General features: G+C 34.8%; 1 protein-coding gene across 2 annotated transcripts; it reads right to left on the minus strand.

The window, feature by feature from the left end:
* Positions 1 to 162: 162 nt before the first annotated feature.
* Positions 163 to 14,155, minus strand: pdlim3a (PDZ and LIM domain 3a). 2 transcript variants are annotated; one of them, NM_001024376.1, is given in 7 exon segments: positions 163 to 872; positions 2,631 to 2,742; positions 3,271 to 3,404; positions 3,540 to 3,727; positions 3,808 to 3,883; positions 6,484 to 6,635; positions 14,022 to 14,155. In NM_001024376.1, coding segments are annotated over 7 exon segments (924 nt in total). In that variant the 5' UTR covers positions 14,115 to 14,155; the 3' UTR covers positions 163 to 703.
* Between the last annotated feature and the right edge of the window lie 4,359 nt (positions 14,156 to 18,514).

Consider the following 18,514-nt stretch of genomic DNA (forward strand, 5'->3'; position numbering starts at 1 on the left):
ATTGAATTTCAACCGATTAATATTTACATCAGTATTAAAACAAGAAAAAGGTCAAATCTGTGATATAAATACATTTTCTGCACAGATTGTATTGTTTTGCCCTTTAGTCAGAATCAATTCCTGTTTTATCAAGTGTAAAAAAAGAACGTGCTTGACAAGAAATTAGTATACAAAACACAATTTCATTCATATTTTATCACAACAGAAAGGTTTATAGAAGTGCGCCATTGATTTTACCCCAGCAGGTGGCAGTACAATTCCTAAATTCTAGACTTTTCTGTATGAATGACCACAGTATGCTGTAGCAAAATAAGAAATTAACTTTACAGTATGTGTTTCACTTGTTATATTTTTGTGAATTTTTCCTTTTGATCTGTAAGCACATGAAACATGATGGAAATATATAAAGTACAACCACTTGTGAGTCTTGTTAGACATCTCCTTTTAGAAAGTGCATCCCTGTCTTGCTCAAACACACCAGATAAGGGATATTATGGCTCTCCAAAAACAAAACCTTTATTCATACAAACTTACTTTAATAAACACACACTATATTACTACAGTAAGTGCAAAATACTGCATCCCAGCACACAAAACGACAATGTATGACAACTCTCGGTATCTGGACGACATGATTGTGCATGAATTGGTAAAACCTTTGTGTCTGTGCTTAAAACAAGAGAAGTTCATGTTGGCGAGAAGATCAAAGGTCTGGACTCTCAGGAGGTTTTGCCCGGGCATGAGCGTGGCTTTCACAGTACAGCTCATCATCTATGAAGTAGTATCCCTTCTGCTTTAGGTTTTCCTCGCATTCTGTGCACACAAAACAGTCTGGGTGACGGAACTTATCCTGAACCTTCACAACCGTCCCACTGAGAAAACAAAGAGAGACAGAAGAGCAAAAATAAAAACCTAGATCAACATTTACATTTTATTTGATGAATACAGTAAACACAGTAATACTGTGATCAGATTTTTAACACCACTTTTTAAATTATTATTATTATTATTATTATTATTATTATTATTATTATTCAGGATTCTTTTAATAACCGAAAGTTTAAGAAAACAGAATTTATTTAAAATATATATAATTTTTACATTACTTTTCATCAACCTACTCTGAAAAGCAGATTTGTATTTGAATTATTTGGAAAGTGTAAAAAAATTAACCGACCAATTACAATTAATGAATGATATAGGAGATTTTTAAATAAAGTCTCAATATATACTGTATAATATATACACTCACCGGCCACTTTATTAGGTACACCTGTCCAGCTGCTTGTTAATGCAAATTTCTAATTAGCCAATCACATGGCAGCAACTCAATGCATTTAGGCATGTAGACCACAGCTGTGTCCGAATGGCACACTATACACTATGCACTTATACATTTACACACTCAACAGCATAATATATATGTTTGTCGTCCCAAATGAAACACTAAGGTTTTTTTACTAAGCGGAAATTCAAACCGTTTCCCTCATGAAGTTTGACGGTTGTCAAATAAGTGAAATAAGTTACCAAATAATACCTGCCATGAGTATAACCGCTTTCACCACCAGGAGGCGATATAATCACTCTCGTAGGAGAATACTGCTTTCACAATCCAAAATAAATAAAGTTATCTGACATATATTAAAGTGTACTTATTATTTTTAGAGTTTTCAGTGTGAATGCATTGCTTACATTATTTATACTAAAAATGGCACAGAATAGTGCATAAGTATGCGATTTTGTATTTTTAAGATGATCTGCTGCAGTTCAAACCGAGCATCAGAATGGGAAAGAACAATGATTTAAGTGACTTGAATGTGGCTCAGTTGTTGGTGCCAGACGGGCTGGTCTGAGTATTTCAGAAACTGCTGATCTACTGGGATTTTCACGCACAACCATCTCTAGGGTTTACAGAGAATGGACCGAAAAAGAAAAAATATCCAGTGAGCGGCAGCTTTGTTGGAGGAAATGCCTTGATGCCAGAGGTCAGAGTAGAATGGCCAGACTGGTTTGAGCTGATCGAAAGGCAACAGTAGCTCAAATAGCCAATTGTTACAACTAAGGTTTGCAGAAGAGCATCTCTGAACGCACAACACGTCAAACCTTGAGGCAGATAGGCTACAGCAGCGGAAGACCACACTGGGTGCCACTCCTGTCAGCTCACCAGGCTAAACAAAATTAGACAATAGAAGATTGGAAGAACGTTGCCTGGTCTGATGATTCTCGATTTCTCCTGGGACATTCAGATGGTAGGGCCAGCATTTGCTTTCAACAACATGAAAGCATGGATCCATTCTGCCTTATATTAATGGTTCAGGCTGCTGGTGGTGTAATGGTGTGGGGGATATTTTCTTGGCACACATTGGGCCACTTTGAGTACCAATTGAGCATTGTGTCAACGCCACAGTCTACCTGAGTATTGTTGCTGACCATGTCAGTCTCTTCATGACCACAGTGTACTCATCTTCTGACTGCTACTTCCAGCAGGATAAGACGCTATGCGCTATGTTTCTTGAACATGACATTGGTTCACTATGTGGCCTCCACAGTCACAGCCAAAAGTCTTGGCTTTCTACAGTAAATATTTGACCTTGTGCATATGACTATATGACCTGTGTAGCTTAACTTACACTATGCCGTTACCACACTTATCACACATTGGTAATTTGTGCAAGTTGCCAGAAGGAGCAGACGGTTTGCTCATGGGGGCATGGACTTTCCTTATCACTAATGGACGAGTACCTGTGGAAAGAAAACAGTATAGTAACATGTTTCTGTTCAGAACAAAACTTCAGTGCATGTGCACATTGCAGCATTTTCAAAAAATAATAAATCCATAGTAAAGATTTCATAAAATTAACCACAAACAAACAGTAATAAGGATTTTTATATCCTTGACTATATGCCACAAAATTTCAAAACTATAATACTTTCATTTTTAATACATTATGCATAATCCACAACACTCCTTTTAAATTAGAAATAAATAATCTGGGTGAAGTATATTTTACATATTAAGACTAATATTATCTAACTAATAATATCTTGTATGTTCATTATAAAAAATTAATTGTGTTAACTTAAGAGGTGTTTTGAAGGAGGCAAACTTTATGTGCAATGGATTGGATAAACAAAACTGTTTTGGCTCAAACGTTTTGGCTCAATGACTTCCTCAGTGTGTGAAAATATTTTCTCCCTCCACCCATTTTATGAATTGCCAATCACATTACGTCATACTCATTCATTAAAACAATGTTGTGTATGTCGTACCCTCACTGTTCATAAAGCTCTGTAAGGCCTTAAAGGATCCAGACTGTCGAGGTTCATGAGCTTCATCCTCTTCTTGATTTTTCTGCAGCATCCGATATACATCCGAATCCTCTATATTGCTGAGTTTCCTGGGACTACACAGTCATAATTTCAATGTAATCTGCTAGACAAAAGCAAACTAGATGCTGTATTGGTTTAAAATTATTACCTAATGTTGATTAGTTCTAAAAAACATTCTAGAATGATTTAGGTTCAGTTATGAAACACACCTTTCTGCTTTGTTATGGATGAGGCCCTTGAGTTGTCCTTGTAGGGCGTCCTGAATATTGCCTGAAGAGTAAAGGCCAATAGGGGAGTTGTAGGTTGGACTCACCACCTGTCGTGTTTCATCAATGTTGGCTGCAGCCACAAACGGTGAAGCCCTTCGATTATGGCCTGCTCCTATTGGTCTGTGTTCCTTTCGATCAATATGATAAGTGTTACAGTTCATATTAAAAATAGGGGATCATTGTGCAGAAAAAATATAAAGACACGTACTTGTCTCTCGGCTTCTAGGTTCATTTTAAATGGATTGTCTTCAGTCATATTTGGTGACCACAGCTTAGTCTCAGGTCTGCAAAATAACATTTGTGATCCCACATGAAATATTTCTGTAACACTTAAGTTTAGGTCACAATTCACGGTATTAGCAAACCATTAACGAACACTGCTTAATAAACTACTAATTAGCTGTTTATTAATGGTTAGTAAGGCAGAAGTTGGGTTTGGGTTTTAGGTATAAGGATACAATATACATTCATTCATTAATTCATTTCCTTGTCGGCTCAGTCCCTTTATTATTCCGGGGTCACCACAGCGGAATGAACCGCCAACTTATCCAGCAAGTTTTTAGAGAGGGTGCTCACTGCAGAGCCATTTGAGGAGAGCTGAGCTCCAGCAAGGGGGAGCATGAGCTGTCGCTCCTCCTCCTGTAAGCTGTTTTAATGCGTACACCAACCCCACCCCTAACCCTACCCCCAGTGACATCACTTGTAGAAGAAGTGCAAAAAAGGTGGAGCTCAAGCTTAAGCTCCCCCTCGCTGGAGCTCAGCTCTCCTCAAATGGCTTTGCAGCGAGCACCACTTGAGTTTTTACGCAGCGGAAGCCCTTCCAGCCACAACCCATCTCTGGGAAACATCCACACACACATTCACACACACACTCATACACTACGGACAATTTAACCTACCCAATTCACCTGTACCGCATGTCTTTGGACTGTGGGGGAAACCGGAGCACCAAGAGGTTAATAATATGCACACAGACTTTCAATTTTCAGCCAGGCAGCCCAAGGGCTTCTGGTGTACTGTCTTTCCGTTACAAAATTGTAAAGTTTAAAATCTGATTTCTTTAAAAATCAGCAATCTTCACTGCCTGTTAGATAAACGATATGAAGTGGTTCCCAGATCAGACAAGAATCACTGCATTAAATTCCATTTCCTCCCACCATGTCTTTAAAATATGACAGTTTATTTTACCCCAGTATTTCCAATGGAATTTCTATGCTAGCCTGTTGCTACTGATGGCTCTAGCAGTTACAACGGTCTTTCATCTCATTTTTAGCTTGAACAACTAAATGAATGCTTAAGTCTATTTAACAGAATGTATTGTTATTGCATTACAATAGTGATGCTGTAAAAACAACCTTGTGAAATTGAAAATAGTCACATTAAGCTTTCACAGGAAGTTTATCGTTGGCTTTAAAACTCTAGCTAGAGCCCATAGGCAGGTAGTAAGCCAGTATAGTTAATTGCATGAATTGTGACCTAAACTTAAATGTTATCATTTCTTGTTTTTTCCAATATGCTCTCAATAGTATTTCTTAGCATATGGATGATTTTAGAATCGTGTATACATTTTACATTTAAAAACACATATTATATCACATTATCTCTAAAAACAATATGTTAAGCATATTTAGGGACATTTTGTTATGAAAATGTTTACTTAAAGAATCTCACTACAACAAATTCTGGCTGTCTCTGCCTCCTGAATTATACATTCAGCATCAATTATCATGAAATAATTAATCTAGTCTAATTTTCCACTTATGTGTTGACTAAGTCAAATAAGCACCTGCATAAAACATCTATTTTCTGCTTTATTTGCTCTTCACTTATTGAAACAAAGTTGTGTCCATCCCTACGTTCTGGTCACATTGTTTCTAAAAAGGCATAACCTTTAAAGCACTGACAAAAGAAGCATTTTGCTTCAAGTTATTTTACTGGAAGGCACTGAGGCATGTCATTATTCTTCTCTTATTCATTACAAACTGAACTGTAAAAAATGCTGGGTTCCACTCAGTTATTTCATGTTGTCCCAGCACAAATAGACTAAGTTAACTTAATTGTTTTGAAAAATTTAAGTGGATTAAACATAAAACAATTAAGTTGTCTCGCCAAAAACCTTAAGAATTGTGTTATTTCAACTCATTTTAAATAGTTCAAAACAAGCAATAAAATACAGTTTTTAAAAAAAATGTGTTTAGGATAAACCAATAGATTATGAGAAATTATCTGTCAACTCCAGGCTGATCTCACGAGGAAACGTAAGTATTTTATATTTTGTCAGTTTAGTGGCTAATTTGTACGAATTCGAGTTCAGTCGTACGATTTTAAAAAGGAGGCGTGGCACCCAACCCCACCCCTAACCCCAACCGTCACTGGGTGATGAGCAAATCGTACTAAATTGTACGAATTAGATTGTACGAATTCATACGAATTAGCCACTATTTCAAAAAGTTACGAATTGCCGTGATATTGAGTTGGTCAACTTTGTTACTGGGATATTTCATTGAATTTCTCATTCACCTTTTGAAAACTATAATACAATTAAAACACATAACATTGTTTTTAAGATATGTCATGTGGTGTCTGTTTTGAGGTTAGCGTCTTGAGCTAATGCTCAAAATGGTGTAAAACGTCAACTCTGTTAGCTGTTAAAAATGTTTAACAATAAGTTATGCAACTTCAATGTCAAATGTTCCCTATCACATTTAACCATTTTGCATGATTATATTAATTATGGACCCATTATTCATTAGTATTATATTATTACAGTTTAACCACAATTAATAGAAAATACTTGAAATGCACCAACAATACGTTAAAACCCCCAAAATCTTTTTCAAGAACCCAAATGCACATCAACTATATAAATAATTGGACCTCTGACCTTTCAACAGTAAGTGTGAGCTGATAGGAGGCATCCTTAATTAAAGTCTGAGCCTCAGAGTGCATCAGGTTTTCTGCTGACACTCCATCTATCGACAAAATGATATCTCCTGGAGAGAGGTTCACTGTGGAAGCTTTACTTCCTGGTGAAATCTGAAAACAGAGAATGGTTTAGACAACATCAGAAGAAGTTAGCTGAAAGTTTCAGCAAATGGCTAAACTCCAACACTGAGCTCTACTGATATACAGAATGACTAAACCGGGCAAATAAGCATCAAACCACAATACAATAAAATGACCAATCAGAGAGAAAAGTTCTGTTTAAGGTCAATGAGCAAATATACAAATTAAATAATACTCTTACACTGAATTATTTTCTATAATAGCAAACACAAGGCACTTAGAGTGATGGAAGATAGAAAATAATGTGTTGAAGTTGGCAGAAACGAAACTATTACAGAAACGCTGAGTGCAAACAAACATGGATTTTGGGTGGTAATTTAATGGAATGATTACTAGTGAACTGGTTACTGCAAAACTTAGTAAATGTTGTATTGCTTTTTACTCCCTTTCATATGTTTTGTGTATAAGAGGGAAACTCCTACAAATGCACAACAGTACGGTCAGCCATAAACAGTCATCTATCCACATCACATGGTTCATACTGCATGCTTTAGTTAAATCCGCAAAGAAAATCCATTTCAGCAGTTAATTTGTTCACCTTCAGTTTGTGGTACATGCTTATTTTCGCAGTAAAATTGTATAGTTAAGTTATTTTATTAAACAAAGGGATAGTTGAAGATAAAAATGTGTTTTTTTTTGTTTTATAAAGCAAACAATAGGATATTTTACCACTTACTAGCCTTAAGAATCTGAAGTTTACTTGATAATTCATTCATTTTATTTCTGCTCACAAAAATTATGTTAAAAGTATAAAACGTGATAAGAGTATTAAATATGAAAATATACTAAAAATAGTATTTTGATGAACAGTGCATCATCAGTGCTTCAGATTGTATTAATTCTATGGTTAAATAATAGTAATTTAATCTCACATTTTGCCCATGTAAATTAAAAGTGCATTTTATATTTTTGGCATTTAAGTTTTCTTTCTTTCTTTCTTTCTTTCTTTCTTTCTTTCTTTCTTTCTTTCTTTCTTTCTTTCTTTCTTTCTTTCTTTCTTTCTTTCTTTCTTTCTTTCTTTCTTTCTTTCTTTTATGTATGCTATAACTTACTTCAAGAGCCAAAAATCCTGTATTCTAGTTTTTTGAAAAGGAAGAAGATGTATACAAAATGTGGATTATTTATTCATTCATTCATTCATTCATTCATTCATTCATTCATTCATTCATTCATTCATTCATTCATCCATTCATTCATTCATTCATTCATTCATTCATTTCCTTTTCGGCTTAGTCCCTTTATTAATCTGGGGTCGTCACAGCGGATTTAACCGCCAATTTATCCAGCATGTTTTTACACAGCGGATGCCCTTCCAGCCGCAACCCATCCCCAGATCCACACACAATCATACACAACAGACAATTAGCCTACCCAATTCGCCTGTACCGCATGGGGGAAACCGGAGAACCCGGAGGAAACCCACACGAACGCAGCGAGAACATGCTAACTCCTCACAGAATCGCCAACTGACCCAGTTGAGGCTCGAAACAGCGACCTTCTTGCTGTGAGGCGACAGCACCACCTACTGTGCCACTGCATCGCCATTGTGGATTTTTACATAAATAAATACAGGTTTGTGTGTGTGCAACCATAAAAAATGACAGGGGGGCTTGAATAATATGAAGCTTTATGTCCTTAGTATGTCAGGATTGTGTGTGTGTGTGTGTGTGTGTGTGTGTGTGTGTTTGTCTGATTGTGTGCATGTCCTTGTCCTCATTGGTATGTTACCCAAGTAAACTAATCTTACCTGGAAACATACTTGAGGAATAAGTCTCCAGCCAAGTTCTGCAGTCCTACTGTTATCATTTCTCAGAGTAAAGCTGCAAAGATGAATTATATGAAACTGCACATATGCAGTGCATTATATAGTATCACTTGCATTACATGATAAGAATGGCATGTATAATGGTATAAGAACCGAATGAAAATGTACATCCATCATGTCAGTCATTCATCATAAGGCAGTAGGGGTGTATTCTGTGGAATTGTGATGGTTTGGCACTGGATAAGATTCTTACCCTTAAATCAGCTGTTTATCAACTCAATATATTTCTTAAGGTCTCTTATCTATTCATCCCAGATGTATGTTCTGTGCAATGTGTATGTGTACACTTAGAACTATTTTACAGTAAATGTGTGTAAATGATCATGTGTTTATAGCTACAGTACCATACCATATGCTGGCCTAAAACTGGTAGAACTATCTGCCACAATTATGTATAATACAGCAAATGGTGGCATTTCTTTAAAGATAACATCTGAAACACTGAAATTTATGTGTGGTCTCTCTGAAAAAAAAAAAAACTAAAAAGTTTTACACCAAAAGTTATGCCTTAGTTTTAACACTTTTGTCTTAGTTTAAAAAGAATTACATAATTTCGTCACACAGTGGATTTTAATGTCTTTTAATCATGATTCCTATAGCATTTATACTATTGGATTGTTTGGCAAAAATGTTTCTATCTGTCAATTGTGTCAAACCCTGTTGCCAAAATAGAGGAGTAAATCATTTCTCATTCTCCCCAAAAAGTTTATGTAACTACATTTAAAAAGTGTTTAGTTGACTTTTTTTTTAAAAACCTGAGAAAATCCATTGCTGTTAAGGTGATTAGTTGAAAGTAAATCAACCTATTGCCTTCAAATAATTGAGTAATTGAAACTTTACCTAATTCACTTAGTACTTAATTCAACAAAGGGTTTACTCACTTTTTAATCGCATTTTACAATGATTATATCTGACTAGTCATATCTACTCATAAATATGACAAGACAACCATGAATGTTGCCTGTAATTTACAGTAGCCAGAGAAAAGTACAGCAGCCGATTTACTGTGTCCGGTAAAAAAAAAAAAAAAAAAAAAAAAAAAGATTTATTTACCCATTGTTTATTATGTCTTATAATTTAGAAACAAAGTTAGCAATTGCGTTGGAAAAAGCCTTTTCTTTTAAAAAACTATAAAATAAGTTTTTACACTTTTATTAAAGTATAAAATATATAAATAATTATTAAAAAAATAATTATAAAAAAATAATTAGTAAAACTATATATCAATATTAAATGAGAGATAAAATGTCAACTAAAACATTTTCTTGCAGACATGAAAGTAAAATCTAATACATACAAATTTTATACCAATATATATTCAAATGCACAAATGCTTTTATATGCCCAGCCTTCTTTTTCACCTGAATTGACCACTCTTTATAAATGTTATGGTCTTCAATCCATAGTCTCATCTTTTTCTTCAATGAAACTTGTAATTGTAATTGACAGGAAGTTATATTAATCTGTTGTTAGTTCAGATCACTGACCTGTATGGTGCTTGGAGTATATAAATTGTTTTTTGTTTGACACTGTAAAAAAAAGTCCGTAATTTTACGGTTCATTTCCAGCAGCTGGGGTGGATTACAGAAATGTACCGTAAAATAACAGACATTAAATTATAGAAATTTCCTTAAATTTAAATTTCTGGTAAATTTCTGTATTTACGGCTGTTATTTTAATTTTTTTTTACGGCACCCCGGTTGGCAAAAATAAACGGGAAAATTACGAATATTTTTTACAGTGGATGTTATAGCCAGAGGTCAATTTAAATAAGTTAATTTACCAAATGATAAGATTAATAATGTAAGTTTAGGTAAACCTGAAACCTTGCTTACGTAAATCAAAGCCTGATTCAAAATCAACTGGCATTTAAGCATTGAAAAAGTAAGCATAGATCTATATTTGTACTGCATGTAATGGACATTTGCTCCACAAATCTTAGCTAAATCATTTTGAAATTTGAGTTGACTTGAACTAATCAGATACTACAGTATATGACATAAAACAAAGCCCATTGTCGTTCTAAAATTACATTTTGAGCACATTTCAAATCTGCTGTTGATAAAATAGGCCTGCTTTCCAAACATACTTTGATTAATAAAGTCCATGCAGGTTACAGACTGTGAGTAAATCAAATCTGAAGGCCCAGAGACAGAGGACAGGAGGTGTTTGACCAAAAATGGCTGCGCAGTGTTGAGATTAGGTAACAGTGTCATGCTGAACCACAGAGTGAGCAGCAGAGAATGTTCCGAGTGTGAAATCTCATTAAAGCAAAGGAGAAATCTAAAACTAGAGCTGCTCAGAGAACAAAAGCAGAAAACCTCTGCACAAACAATGACTTCATTGTGCATTTATATACTAGATCTTTGATCACATAACAAGTTGTAGCCTTTTTAACTCACAGAAAAAAAATCGTTTAAATAATCTTCAAAAAAAAAAAAAGACAGTACATTTGGATTAGGATAAAAAATATGTCAAGATTCAGTTTTTATCATATGGAATTTTTAATACTGGTTTGAAAGACTTTTTCTTAAAGGAATATGTCACCCTTAAATGGAAAGTACTTATTTGCACACCCTAAAGCGGTACAAAACCATTATGAGGTTTTTTTTATGCTTCTGTTGAAAACAAAAGAAGATACTTTGAAGAATGTTAGAAACCGGTAACCACAGACTTTAACAATTACATTAAAAGTTACAAGTACAAGCATTTTTCAAAATAACTTCCTTTGTGTTTAAGTAAATAGTGAGTAAATTTCCATTTCAGGGTTTTAGTAGTAATTGAGTAGTTTTACTCAGGAATTGTAATTTAGTAGTTTTCAAAATCTGTTCTTTTACTTTCCCTTGAGTACTTTTACTGCACTACTTTCCTTAACTGCAGTCACTACTTTATTTTTTCTTGTCTATGGAGATTAGAAAAGTCAGTCCTGTAATTCCTGTCCAATAAATCACACACAGAAGTAAAGAGGTAATTTGTATCAAAATGAACTACCTCAAGACATGGGTGATTTATGATTGCAGCAAACTGTTTGGAAGCAATAAAAGTGTCCTAGAAGATGTTCAAAATCTTTACCCGCAAAAACACAGAGACTGTTTAGATACATGTCACTGGTGAAAAGATGACGGATGTTTACTGTATGACCAAAATGGCCTTAAACACCCAGCAGACACAAGATGTCAACATGACGTCAGATTGACGTGGTACCCCAATGTCATGGGGGCGTTGCATTTTGTTTGGAAATGAAAATCTATATTTATACAACAGTTCTGTCTGGTTCTCAAATCTGATTTGCTGATAGCCGTGCGATATTCTGCAATATCAGAACTCCTACAGCCTCTTTACCCTTTGTGTATTACTCTGCCCACATACAACCAGCAAGAAAAGCAGACACTACAGATTTAAAGTTTAAAAGATGCTTGCTCAACTGTTTAACTGTCAGCTTATGATTTAAATCCGGAAGAACGTAGTTCCTCATACAAAAGGGTTTTTGAGGCTCTCCATGTTTGATTTTGTTTTTATATACACAATAATGCCGTCAAACTGTTGTATAAACGCAATATCACACTCGTAGTAGAGCGATATGGCTGTATATCGGCACTGGTGGGGGCACTATGGCACTCGGCCTGTGGCCTTGTGCCAACGCACGCCTCACATCAGTGCCGATATACAGCCCTGTCGCACTGCTACTCATGTGATATTGCTCATTTATATATATATATATATATATATATATATATATATATATATATATATATATATATATATATATATATATATATATATTTATATATATATATAAATTATCAAAATTAATTAAATAATCAAAATTCAAGGTACAAATATGTTTTTTTTATTAATAGTTGAATTAATCATTGTAAAATGCAAAGATAGATTACAGTTAAACACTTGCTATTTGGAGATATAAAATTGCAATTACAATTGAGAGAAAGTCTAGAATATTTTAATCTTTTTAATAATATTAAAGGGACTTCATATAACCATCCGACTTGTGTTAAATATTGCTCATGTTCCAGATCTATATGATGTTCTTTCTTTTGTAGGACAGAATAGCAAGTTTGGATAACAGCAGCCAGGATATTCCTCAAATTTCTTTCTTTCTTTTTTTTTTTTTTTTGAGTTCAACAGAAGAAAGAATCTGACATGGTATTTGGATGACATGATAACAGATTTTTTATTTCATTTTTGATTAAACAATCCCCTTAAAGGGCTGAAAAAACAGAGCGGTTTCAATCAGTCTATGCTCCTATCTGTTGTTCTTTCTGTTTTTGGACTCTCTCTGACATTTGTTTATACGTGCAATACACAAATCCACTGCCACAACAGGTGCGAGGATCCAAATGTTAGTTCCAATGTCAATGATTCATCAACAATTTTAGCTCCACACATGCACATAAATAGAGCATGAGGACAGCCATTGTTCTGCACCATAAAACATTCTCTTTATAGGGGATGATATACTGCAATCCGCAGCTCATGCCAGATTGTGTAATTTCGGTATCCATTTCTATTATTCCTTTCTAGTAATTTTTTTTTTTTTTGCATTTTGTATATTCTATGATTATATACATTATTTTAATTCATTCATTTTCCTTTGGCTTAGTCCCTGATTATCAGGGTCACCACAATGGAATGAACCGCCAACTACTCTGGTAAATGTTTTACACAGAGGATGCCCTGCAGGCACAACCCAGCACTGCTGGGGATTTTCTTTTATAATAGTCTAGTATTTTAGCTCTATATAACAATTGTAAAGTATTTTTACTACACAATAATTATAAATTATTATAATGTGCTTGCATGTTTTTTTTTTAATATACTTTACTGTAAAGCATCTGTTCATCATTTTTATGGTTTTATTATTACATTTGATTATGTAATTAACTTTTCTTTCTTTAAAATGCTAAATGATATAATAACAGAACAATAAAATACAAAATACAATAAGAAAAGAAAATATGTGTGTATGTTTGGTATTTATTCGCCTTTAACTCGGTCTTCTTGCATTTCATTGTTTTATTATTATATTAGTTGATGAATTAGTTAAGTATAATAATACAAATATAGTAGAAATAAAAACACATATATTATTTGCAGATGAATAAATATATAAATCAAAATATGCTAATACTTGTGTAGATAATATATCATTACAATGATAATAATAACAACGGCAATCATAATAATCAAATTATTATTATTTATAAAGATTCTTTAGTGAATGTGTATTAACACATTTAGAACTTTTTTAAACGTATGTGCATTTACATAGATAACAATAATGATAATAATCATTTGTTATTATTAGAATATAGGTGCTCTGAATCAATAATATATAGTCTTATAATGCGTACAGTATAACGCTTTCTAAACACGTTACAGAAAATTGAAAATTGATGCCTGTGTTATGATTAGCCTATTGATTTCTGTTTGTTGATGGTGTTGCTTCAATAAATCTGTTATTTTCTGTTCGCTTGTTTAACACAGTTAAATAGGTAAATAGACACACTCACTTTGGCGACGGTAAGCGGCTGACTGAAGTCTCTTCCTCCAATAAGTCGAAAACCCCACGGCGCGGGACCATCTAACACCACAGTGAACGGCATTTCCACAGCAGGTGTGTGTACAGTATTTGTGTGTCGAGTATGACGGTGTTTTCAACTTTAAACCCCTTTGGAGCCAAAGGAAGACCACTCCTCCGCTGAGTGCTATCTCTCGCTTTATATCTTCCTCACTCACTTCTCTTAGTTCATAATGCTCCTCTGTCTCTGTCAGACTGTTCATCTCATCAAATCTCAATCTCTTCTCTATCGTATAAACATCACACCTAAATCCTTAGTCACCTCGACTATATCAGAACAATCCTAGGAATGGCAATTTTACTTTCGTTTTAAGAACAAGGGTTTTTCATCAAAAAAAGTCTGTAGTAACTATACAAATGTCGCGTTTTTTATCCTACAAAAAGAGCAAAACAAACAAAACAAGTGAAATCCCAGAACAATGAATAAATGTTAAAACATCAACCAAACTATCATTAAAACAACGTTAAAACTATAATTTATTTTTAATTAGTTTTCCACACTGAAATGAAGTTATTTCAACGAGGATAAATAGATCAAAATGCTCACAAGATCAGAATTTTTTGACTAAAATTAAATCAATATTTTTACTGAAACAAGCATTGAATAAACATTAAAAGATCAACCCAAATATCATTGAATTTTGTTTGTCAGCTTTGATTGATGTATTGAATAAGGCTGCTCAGTTGCATTTAGTTTTTTTAGGATAGACTAAACATACTGACATCATATGAGACACAAATATATACAAATAAACCATTTTTTTCAGAATATTAATCTAAATATTGTAATATAATAAAATAATATTGTAAACCTCTGTTCATAGTAACAATGTCATAGTACATCCATCTGTAAATATCACCATAGATTTTCTGTAATTGCACTGAGGGGCGGGGTGTGGGGGATGGTGGAGTGGGTTATGGGGATACGTCCCCCTCACTTTTAGAGACAGACCATTAAGAAACAGGTGATTAATAACTGTATGAACATCAACTTTTGTATTGCAGCTGATCCCCCCCAACCCCCCCCCCCCCCCCCACACACACACTTTTAAATGCACTTTATAACTACCTATATCCTGCGCTTGCTGCTATTGCACTCATGGTTAGACCAAAACTGCATTAGGTTGCCTCCTACTTGTACATGTGTAAATACAATAAAGATGAATCTAACCTAAGAAAATCTAATCTAATGTAATATCATGTAGTTTTAGTATTTTTTTCAGACATTTTAAACAGTATACACTCAATAATAATTATTATTTGTTGTGCTGCTTGAACACATCACACATTCTTCATCACATCACAATTCTTGAGAAATTTTTGGAACAACTTAATTGTTGTAGGTTTACTACTTACATTTGTAAAATCTATTAAGTTAACATCATCGTTTTGGTTTAGACATGAAGCAATTGTGTTGAACCCAGCATTTTTTACAAAGTTCAATTTTTACCAAGTAAACAGCTTTATCAAGAAACTAATTTAAATTTAATTTAATTACATTTTCGCTTAAGTGCTTCCATAATGCTGGATCACTATTATATAACTATTTCAATAGTTCACATTTAGATATGCTTGGCGTTAATTGCAGGTTTGTCCCGGGGGAGAACCCTGAGCTCGGAGATAATGAGCATATAAAGGGTGTCCGAGATCAGGTAGTTCTTGAGAGCTCCCCTTAGAAAAGGGAGGGAAAGGAGGAGATGGTGGTGGAAGGGGTAATTCTTCCAAACGAAGCTAAGGCAGTAGGGTAAAATTGGTTTATTTATTGTAAGCTTGGATCAATCTGAATGGATCATTAGTGATTTTAGATGAGAAGCCAGCTGTGATCAATCATATTACATGCTCGTCTTGAAATTAATGTATAAAACTTCACTTGTTTAGACTGAAAAATATATATATTTTTTTTTTCAAAATGAGGATCATGAACACTAACTTGTTAAGAATGTTTCATTAGTTTTCTTTTTTTTTTAGAATTGCAAATTTAATCAAACAAAAATGTTAAAATATTAAATTATAAAAAATAAATAAAAAAAAAGGAATAACTAATGTGTGACCATTTTTGTCTAGCGGAGTTTACTGGATAGAAGAATCTTCTGCTATGACATCTCTGGCAATGGAGACTGATCTTAGATGTGAGCTACAGTGAAACACTGATCAGACAGCCACCAGAGATGGAGGCAGGCCTGTGTGCTCTTATGGCTTTCCAGTGTTTGTACAGGACTGGAGACTTAAGGGCCTTCGCTGCTTCTGCCCTTATTTGGTGAGTGAACGAAGCGGAGGCTTGTAAAGTCTTACAGACACATTCTTTTATTACAATCTGGATCTCGCGCTGGATCTCCAGTTAAGCAGACCCCTGCTCGTGTTCTCTCATCTTTAAATCTTCTCCTCTCCTGTGGCCTAATCTTGCACTTCCACTTTGTTGATATAGTAATAATAAACTCATTGCACTGGACATGGATGGATACAAGTGTAAACTCTTCTGTGTTTTCTTCTATTGCTTTTTTTGACTCAAACTGTTGGGCTTCCTCCCTCTCGCTTCTTATCTGCTTGATTGATTTCATCCTTTGGTTCAGTCCAGACAGTATAAATTGATATAAAAAGAAGTAACTGAACTCTGTTTTAATACATGAATATGCTTCTTTAACAGTGTAATCACAAAGATAATGCCAGTATTCAGTTTTCAGCAGGCCTGATGGATTTGCTCCATAAAAGGTTTTTGGGGAAATGGCCAAACAAATAAACGTCTCTGGCAGTAAATCACATCCTCATATCAGTCTGGCTTCACTGAAACTTTGACCTGTGTTATGCTCTATTAACATCCTTAATACATTTACCATAAATAGCATAATATTATCATGATTTTTTGGAAGATGTCATTTTAAAAATGCTTTTGGACATGCACCTTATTAGCACCAGGGGACATGACAACAAATGCTGAAGCTAATTTTTAAAGAGGTACACATTTTTAAACACAAAGGGTGCATTTTAGTCAACCCAGGCTCATTCTGATTACGTACTTCTATATACATTTCTGGAGAGCGCCAAATAGCTCCCGGGAGCTACGTTTTTTTGCAGTTTTTGTTTTGAATCCACCAGAGGGCACTGTTTATGCTTTTTTTGAGATCTTAAATTTGCCATTCACACATGTTGTTCTCATGCTGCTGTCAACTGACTGACCAATCAAATGACCCACCCTCCTCCTTCCCTAAACCCAACCAATAGTGTTTTCAAAAGCACCGATTGACCTGGCCACCCACTTCCCTAAACCAAACAGACAGTTTTAAAAAGCAATCCAGAAATAGAAAATCCCTCATCTAATTGTTACTATGCTTTCAGATTTCCTCACTCTGTTATTTACATTTTTTTTGGCTTCTGTTTTTGTCTTACAAACTTTCTGGAACTGTTCTTCGTTGAACTCAAAACCCATCATTGTGGTCAGCTCCTCTCTACTTCTCAAGTCCTCCAACGTACATGGTATGCCACTGGACAAACTGGTAACAGCAGGAAAGCCGTCCATATGCAGGTAAGCGGTCAGCTGGTTTGTGCAAAAAGGAACGGCGTCATATCAACCCATAGCATTCGTTTTAAAGACAAAATGCATCCATACGTACTTCTGGCTAATTTGCGATCTCCAGAAATGGCATTTACTTTCAAGAAGAGCCTGTGTTGATTTTAGTACCTAAAACATACATTTTAGCACTTGAGTGGTATTCATCAGTGCTTTACACTTTGTTACCTAGTAGAAAATGTAGCACCCCAAGTGATTTTGAACCTTTGTTTCTGAGAGTGTGCTGGTTAAATTCACTTTATACTCAATGAAAATCATTTGAACACACTCGCACTTGTAAATGCATGAATATACTGTATATACATGCATAAAAAACACCTACTTATAAGCACTCTATAATTCTTGGAAAATATTTGTGTACTGCATGCAGGTGAGCAGATTTGACAAACCTTTTGTAGGCAACACACTTTTTCTCTCCAAATGCACCAGACACTTTCTTATAAACACTCTGTGTTCCTGAGAAAACATTGTACAATTCTGAAGCGGGTCGCACACTGGATGCACCGCTCAGCGCCATGACACTGCACACACATAACAGTTGGAAGCATCACACACCAGACGCGCACATCGAATGGTATTTAAAATTCTATTCAGATGGCGCTCGATGGCATGGCTGAAATATGAACATTGTCTTAAGTCATAGCTGGGCGCCACAGACAACCGCTGACTTGCTGTGCTGGTGTGCGTACCCTGATAGAAATCTATGCTTAGAATTCTTAAATGCATTCGGTGTGCGACCCCTTTAAGTGTGCTGCACACAGCTGAGTGGTCTTGACAAACCACCTGTAGGAAACCCACTGTTTTCTCATGAAGTCAACATTTAACTTAGTTTTTTGATTTTGCAAGTTAAATAAACTGAC

This window comes from Danio rerio, chromosome 1 (genome assembly GCF_049306965.1).
Source record: "Danio rerio strain Tuebingen ecotype United States chromosome 1, GRCz12tu, whole genome shotgun sequence".
NCBI classification, from domain to species: Eukaryota; Metazoa; Chordata; class Actinopteri; order Cypriniformes; family Danionidae; genus Danio; species Danio rerio.

What these genes read in the sequence shown, in the direction of transcription:
- pdlim3a (XM_073944579.1), bottom strand. Translation starts at nt 6,548, where the DNA reads ATGCACTCTGAGGCTCAGACTTTAATTAAGGATGCCTCCTATCAGCTC. An exon ending in CTCACACTTACTGTTGAAAG is followed by an intron (nt 3,884 to 6,483) that starts GTCAGAGGTCCA and finishes GTTATTTTGCAG; the next exon opens with ACCTGAGACTAAGCTGTGGT. An exon ending in ATCCATAACAAAGCAGAAAG is followed by an intron (nt 3,405 to 3,539) that starts GTGTGTTTCATA and finishes ATGACTGTGTAG; the next exon opens with TCCCAGGAAACTCAGCAATA.